Source organism: Oncorhynchus nerka, linkage group LG27 (genome assembly GCF_034236695.1).
Source record: "Oncorhynchus nerka isolate Pitt River linkage group LG27, Oner_Uvic_2.0, whole genome shotgun sequence".
Taxonomy (NCBI): Eukaryota; Metazoa; Chordata; class Actinopteri; order Salmoniformes; family Salmonidae; genus Oncorhynchus; species Oncorhynchus nerka.
Genome location: NC_088422.1, coordinates 60,969,525 through 60,977,150, shown reverse-complemented (window position 1 = coordinate 60,977,150; position 7,626 = coordinate 60,969,525). Strand labels below are relative to the sequence as shown.

Here is a 7,626-nt window from a genome sequence, read left to right as displayed (position 1 = left end):
ACAGTGTGTGGTCCGCCCAGTTCTAACTAGTGTTTTTAACAACGTTTACCTACGGGCTAATGTATGCCCATGGGCGACTTGTCTTGGTTACCCCTTTTTGTTTGGTGTACATTTTAATGTGACATCTCAGCGTAATTCGGTTACCATGGAATAATTAAAACTACTTAATTCTTGACTGACATATGTAAAAGTGAAAGGACTGAAAAGGATTTCCTCATGCCGCCTGTAGAGTGCTGTTAGGGGTCAGAGTTGGGAAATTCCCAGTTTACTTCACACATTATCAGCGGAATGAGTTGTTCAGGAGTCAGTACCCACTAGGAACAGAGGTCAGTTTAACGTCTAGTTTTGATTTACATTTAGTTGAGTTGTCAACTAACATGAATTCAGAGTGAAATCAACAGAAATATTCACTATGTCATTGCATTTAGGTTAAAAGTTGGGTGAAAAATGACGAAATGCCCTTATATTGATGACTTTTTGGAAATACAATTAGTTTTCCACGTTGATTAAACATTGTCATGTAGATTTTGGGGGGTTGAAATCACGTAGAAACAACGTTGATTCACCCAGTTTTTGCCCAGTGGGTAGTTGAATCAGGAGTTGTTCAAGCCTATTTATAGCCTAGCTGTAGATCAATCTGGTGTGATGTATTGTATTCCCCCTCTTACTCTCTCTCAAATTGAAGTTATGCCGCCGCCTTTATCCGTTGTTACACCATCGACAGTAAAAAGAAGAAAAAGACTTCATCCCTCATTTTATATTTCCTATGTAGCTAGCCAGGGGATTTCCGTGAACAAAGCAGCCAATCGTGTAGATGTAAACACACTCATTATAGCACACGCGGCTGGTCGCTATTCAATTTGTCAGTGCAGTGAAAGACAAATACATTAGTCCCATGGCAGAGCAACAAGCAAGATAAAATAAAATTAAGTTGTATTATTATTGAGTCGACTGGTTTCTGTTGCTATCAGATGGCGGTGGAAACTGTTCGTGAAGAGGACGTGCTAAATGTGATCTTGTGCCGAACCAGCGCAGGCGGGTGTCTTCAGGGTACTTACCGGAGAACAGAGCTACAGGTGTCAATCAAGCTCCTGTCGTCTCGCACTGCAAGTCGAAGGTAAAATTGGCTTATCTCAAACTCAAATGCAATGACAAAGTCTCTCTCTCTCTCTCTCTCTCTCTCTCTCTCTCTCTCTCTCTCTCAAGTCAAGTCAAATGGCTTTATTGGGATGGGAAACATGTTTACATTGCCAAAGTAAGTGGAATGGATAATAAACAAGTGAAATAAACGATCAGAAATGAACAGTAAACATTACACTCACAAAAGTTTCTAAATAATAGAGACATTTATTTTAAAAGTGTTATTACTAGCCATGTGCTTATGCTTCACTGGTTGCTCTTTTCTTGTGGCATCAGGTTACTAATATTGCTGCTGTGATGGCACACTGGTATTAAACATAATAGATATGGGAGTTTCAAAATGTGATTTGTTTTCAAAATCTTTGTGGGCCTGTGTAATCTGAGGGAAATATGTCTCTCTAATATGGTCATACATTTGGCAACAGGTTAGGAAGTGCATCTCAGTTTCCACCTCATTTTGTGGGCAGTGGGCACATAGGCAGACCTGGCTCTCGAGAGAAGACAGGCTAGAGCGGCCTCTCTCTCTGATGTGTGTGTGTTTTGAGGGTTTGTGTGTTTTTATATGTGTTTACTGCATATGTGTGTGTATATTCTAAACAGTGAGTGGAGTGAGTGGATGGGAGACGTGGCTGTGGTCAGAAAAGTCCATTCAGAGAGGGTTTTGGTTCCTCTGGGTGTGTACAAGGCCTGGTGTCTGATGGGCCTGCTGTATGACTGGATGCCCGAGGGCTCTCTACACTCTCTACTATACCAGGTCAGTATAATATATGAGCACTAAGTCTAACTAAAATATGAATATGCATGTATAGTGTGTGGCAGTAGGCTAATTGATTCATCGAACTTGGCTCTGCAACTTTAACCTTGGTTGCGGCCTACAGTGTACACCAAACATTAGGAACACCTTCCTAATATTGAGTCGCAGCCCCCCCCCAATCCATGGCATGGACTCTACAAGGTGTCTGAAAACGTTACACAGGGAATGCTGGCCAATGTTGACTTCAATGCTTCCCACAGTTGTGTCAAGTTGGCTGGATGTCCTTTTGGGTGGTGGACCATTCTTGATAAACACGGGAAACTGTTGAGCAGGAAAAACCCAGCAGCGTCACAGTTCTTGACAAACCGGTTCGCCTGGCACCTACTACCAAACCCTGTTCAAAGGCACTTAAATATTTTGTCTTGGCCATTCACCCTCTGAATGGCACACATACACAATCCATGTCTCAATTGTCTAAAGGCTTAAAAATCCTTCTTTCACCTGTCTCCTGCCCTTCATCTACACTGATTTAAGTGGATTTAACAATTGACATCAATAAGGGATCATAGCTTTCACCTGGATTCACCTTATCAGTCTATGTCATAGAAAGAGCAGGTGTTCTTAAAGTTGTGTACACTCAGTGTATATCAACAAACTGCTGGTCAGAGCTTCGATAGACATATAAAGTTAATCAAATAATGCCCTTCTTTTGATTGCTTTATTTACAATTCCTGTGTCTTCATGGAGAACAGTGCTGTCCTTTCACCCACATACTGTGTCTGGAAAGCCCCTGGCTGCTGCAAAAATAGATCTCTCTGTCATCAGCACTATCACTGCCTTATTTACACAAAGAGCATTTCCTGGTTCAGGAGAAAGTGCCCTGGCTGGAACATAACTTCAGACAGTAGACGCGTGACTTCATTCCACTGCGCATGACTTAGACTGTCTGTGGTTAAACTGTGTTTACATACAGTAAGTTGTGTCGTGACCATGTTGAATTCTTTAGCATTTTCAGTTCACAATTTCAACTTTGTGTTGTCATGTGCTTTTTTTTCCCCACAAGTCATTTTCAGTTCCCATTTATTTGTGATCCATTTTACTGAAGTGAATCGAGTTCATGCTGAATCTGTTGAATGATTGTAACTCTTGTTATCCCTGCCAGACCCAGCTGTATCCAGGTCTACCCATGAGTTTCAGGCTTGGCATCCTATTAGATGTGGCAGAGGGGTTGTGCCACCTCCACTGCATACCACTCCCCCACCAGGCCCTGAAACCCACCAATGTTCTCCTGGACCAGCAGTACCGGGCCAAGGTAGAGAACAGTGACTGATAACTGACCCAGTCCTGCACGACAGAAACAAAAACCTTCTCTCTGAGTAGTGAGAAAGAACTCCATTTGATTGATAGTATATGATCCATGGGATATGGTGTATTGTGAAAAGTTACAGGTATAAGCTTTACAGTGTACATGTGTGGGTTTGAGTCTGTGTTAGAGCAGGTGTTTTTGTCGGTTTGTGTGTGGATGTTTATGTTCATGTGTGTGGGTCTTCATGTTCCTACTTCCAGTTGAGTGACTGGGGCCTGCCCAGGGAGTGGAGGGTTGGCTCCTCTCTCTCTGCTGGAGAAGGGCCCTGCTTCAGGGACTTGGTGTACCTGTCTCCCGAGGCCCTGACAGGGACCACACCCTCTGTGGAGGCAGACATGTACAGGTGAGGTCACCTTTCACGATCCTGCCACTTCAAACAGTCATATTCACCAATTAATTTTACCAGGTGGGGAAGGAGGGGTTTACCACTTCTACAGATGCCTTTACTAATGAACATGCAGCTACCCAATTAACATCTTCTCTCTTTAGCTTTGGTGTGCTGCTGTGGGAGACTTTGAACAGAAGACAACCGTGTGGAGGTGTGTCTATTTATTTCCGTCTGTTCAAAGAACAGCTCTTGTTTCTATCAGCGGAGACTAGGCTATACCTGGCCATGTATCATACAGTCTCAATATTGTATTACGTTTAGAATTTGTAACACATCATGTCATTGTCTATACCCAAGCAGATTTGCTCCAGCTGCTTTCAGGTGAGGATGGGGTTGGTTCAGGCCTGGAGGGTGAGCTGCTACCCAAGAATGTACCCCACTGCCATACACTCTCCCGGCTGATGACCAGCTGCTGGAGCACTAACCCACACAGCCGTCCAACAGCAGAGGGTAAGTCTGTCTGTGAGGGTGAATCAGAGTATAGATATACAATGGTGACGAGAGCAGCTGTGCCTGGACTTTGATCTCTCCCTACAAGACCCCCGTCCTTGACTGGTTACTTACCTGCCTGTTAAGGACAGGTGACAGGCAGAACCACTTGCAGCACCCACTTCCTCTCTGTTCCATATGCCGAGACTGAGAGATACAATCCCATACCCCACTTAGTCAATGAGACTCTTTGAATCTTCTCATCTAAATTGTGTTTACCTGTTTATTTTCTGATGCTAGTCCCTATCCATGTATTTCATTGCCTATGACTGTCATGTGGGTGTTAAAAAAATGTGAACTTTTGGTGCCTTATGGCCAATGTGATGTTTACTTGGCAGGACATTTTTCTCATGTCTTCTTCTTTCTCTTGCTCTCTGTCCACAGACTGTGCACTGGAATTGAGGAGCGCCATAGCAACCTTTGATCCTGATGCAATGACAAGGGCTACCCTCAGTGTGAGGGAAAGCAAGGTACAGATCATCCTCATTTACTAAGTTCTATTACACTCCGAAGTCCGGTTTTCTCCATGTCCACAACCCTGATCTGCTATCAGGTTTTATTTTTGACTGAGGGAATCAGGATATGTTTCATGTGCTTTTAATCTGTCAACAGTTACTACTGAAAACAGTAAATAGACCCGTCACTAATCATGAGCGAACATGTGTATGTGATTTCTGTCCCTTTACCAGGAGAGGGCACTACATGACTCTAAAATCCATCCTGTGAAGGATATTCCCATTGAGATAAACAACCTAGAGGTGAGTTTGGCTCACATTTTTTGTGATATTCTGATTGTACTTAATGCTTGTGATGTCTATTACATTGAAAACAATATTTACATATCTCATACTAGGCCTGCGCTGGTCCCGGAGACACTAAATGTGTGGGCAACAAAACACTGCCCTTTCCACAGACTTCCTGTCCTAGTGAAACACTCCCTAGTCCCCCTACAGCCATATATACAGGGGAAGCATCCCAAAGGAGGCACTGTCAGGGTAAGAACTTAAAACGGATCGATAATGAGAGCAGTTTGTGAATGTGCTCAGTTTGTTGTCAGCGAAACCATCCTCTTATTTATCTTCTTTATTAAGTAATGATTCATTTATACCTTATTGTGGACAGTCTAACAGCAACGTGTCTCTCCCCAGACTGTGTGACTGGCTGTGTGGTGTCTTCCACCAGTCCCAGCAGTGGCCTGGGTCCTGAGCATCCCAGAGGGACGGGAGGCGTCGCCCAGAGACAGAGCCCACCACCCCCACTCTCCTCCAGTCCCTCCAAAGCCCTCAGACAGAGCCCTCTCAACCAGCCCACTGCCAGCTCCCATAGTAGGAAATGTGTTTAAGCTTAGACCTCCCACCTATTACCCCGTTTTGTCTGCAAACTTATGTACAGTCCCAGACTGTAGCTATCTAGAATAGACGTATCTTTTTCTCGCATGTTTCTTAAATGTTGCTGAAAAAGGTGAAGACAAAAGTAAAGCCATATGAAAATGAGTAGACGTTACAAACAGTGCCTCCCTCTGTGTGTTTGTATGTGCACAGTAAGCAGTTTTGGGGATTGCTGGTTTCCTGCATGGCCATCCTTTCACAGTCTTATCTTTATCCAATGCGTTTCCTCCCTTGAGGATCTTTGTTTCTCTCTATAAGTTGTCTGTTGTCCCAGTAAATGCTCGGAGTCCAAATATATATATATATATATTTTTTAAAGCAATACATGGCTACTAGACATTTATGATGGTTATTAATGTGTTGAATAAGAGGGTAACTTGTCTAGTAGGGCTATAAATGTCAATCTTCAGTGAAATAATCTCCTGTACGTATTACTGTCTTTCATATCAGATAGCTACTGATATTTCTCAAGGTCTCCTCTACATGATTTGTGTTTTATAAGTGTGTGTGTGAGAGATGTGATATCCTAGTGTTTGTATCATCCCTGAAACTTCACCCTCCCTTCTTGTCAGCAGCTGCACGGTGTGTGTCTCCGACTCCGATGGCGGTGAGCTGTTGTCGTATCCTGCGCGAGAGGCGTGAGGGCATCATTCGAGGCATGACGGAGGGACGACTCAACAACCTATTGGATGTGCTCATCTCACGGCGGGCCCTTCCCCTGGAGGCCTATGAGGTCATCTCTGCCTCTCTGACACTGACCGCTCGCACACGTTCCCTACTGGACACCTGTACCTGTTTAGGGGAACACGCAGCTTCCCTGGTAGCTACCACCCTTGGTATGATGTCCATTGCCACCAATCGTGGCCCTTCAGAGATGTCTCACTGAAGGTGGATGGATGGTTATTAGAATGGTGGTTGTGTAGTGAAAGGCCCCTAACCAAATGTATCAAATGTCAATTGAGACTCAAATGCCAATTGAGACTGGAGCCTTGGAGTGAAGAGCTGAGGAACCCTAACCAAATCTAATCTATACTCACTCAAGTCTAATACAGACCACGGTCAGTCAGAGTGAATATACATTGGAGAACCTGAGATTCCTAATTTCATCAGAACAGCTGCAATGAATCATCTATATCCATAGAGATCCATGTTGGGGACACACCTGTCCATGCCTTTGATAACTCTTGAGTATTCAATCAGAGTGGTGCTACCTCTGAAGTTGATGTTAAATACATGTTTGATTAGAGGAAGCTTCTGTGACAGTCAAATGATAGAAACAATAGTGTTGGAGAGAAACTAATGAAAGTGAATAGCTGTGTGGATGATTCATCTGCTTTGATCATGTTTATGACCCATCACTATCGGTAATGAGTGATAACTACTGAGCTAGCACACAGAAAAGTTTGTTCAATATTAGATGCTACGTTTTCTATGTTGTGTCATGACTTTTGGCTCTCTCTCTGCTCTGTGGGTTATTATGTGGTGCCACAATGTAGCTCGTCTTTTGACAGCCTGTTTGTAAAGTACATATTGTACAAAACTACATGTTCAACATAGTTTGGACTGTCCTGTTCAGCAGTGTCTGACTTGGTATCTTGTAACAAGATTATTATCTGTTGGTTTATCAGATAAAATAACTGAACTTAAAGTCAAATTTTATGCCTTTTTTGCAGGTTGTTTGTTTGTAATACTGTTCAATCCTTTAACCTATAGGTCATTGTCACATTCCCCTCAGGGTACCCTTTGATTTTGTTGCCCATCTCGCGCAACACGCCTTTTAACAATACATGTCTAATTGCATGTCTGGTCTTCACACAGTACCAATTGTCACACATTGTAAGTACAGTCTAAAGACTTATGTACTAAAAGGGTAAAAAAAAAGGGGTCTTGTCAAACGAGAGGCCCAGTGAAGTTTTGGCCATAGTGTACATATTTTTGTTGTTGGTCTGTTCAACATCATGCAGAGAACAGAAGACAGTAATTTCCTCAAAGCACTGCCTGTATCTGAATATTTGGAGTTGTATAATAAAGCAAATTAATCTCTAACGACATTAGATCAAGACTCCTCCTTGACACTCAAGCAGCTCTTTTCTTGTTGGTT

At 43.1% G+C, this 7,626-nt stretch overlaps 1 protein-coding gene across 2 annotated transcripts; it reads left to right on the top strand.

Annotated features, from left to right (window-relative positions):
• Positions 1-227: 227 nt before the first annotated feature.
• On the top strand, positions 228-7,574 carry si:dkey-181f22.4 (receptor-interacting serine/threonine-protein kinase 2). 2 transcript variants are annotated; one of them, XM_029638907.2, is made up of 12 exons: positions 228-326; positions 972-1,117; positions 1,741-1,894; positions 3,057-3,206; positions 3,461-3,603; positions 3,750-3,799; positions 3,949-4,098; positions 4,522-4,607; positions 4,827-4,895; positions 4,991-5,132; positions 5,286-5,462; positions 6,098-7,574. In XM_029638907.2, exons 2-12 carry the CDS (start codon positions 972-974, stop codon positions 6,409-6,411), a joined length of 1,581 nt encoding a protein of 526 aa, XP_029494767.2. In that variant the 5' UTR covers positions 228-326; the 3' UTR covers positions 6,412-7,574. The 2 variants fall into 2 exon arrangements, with proteins under 2 accessions (XP_029494767.2, XP_064867934.1); XM_065011862.1 differs by lacking the exon at positions 228-326 and having other exon boundaries at positions 703-1,117; positions 6,101-7,574.
• The last annotated feature ends 52 nt before the right edge of the window (positions 7,575-7,626 follow it).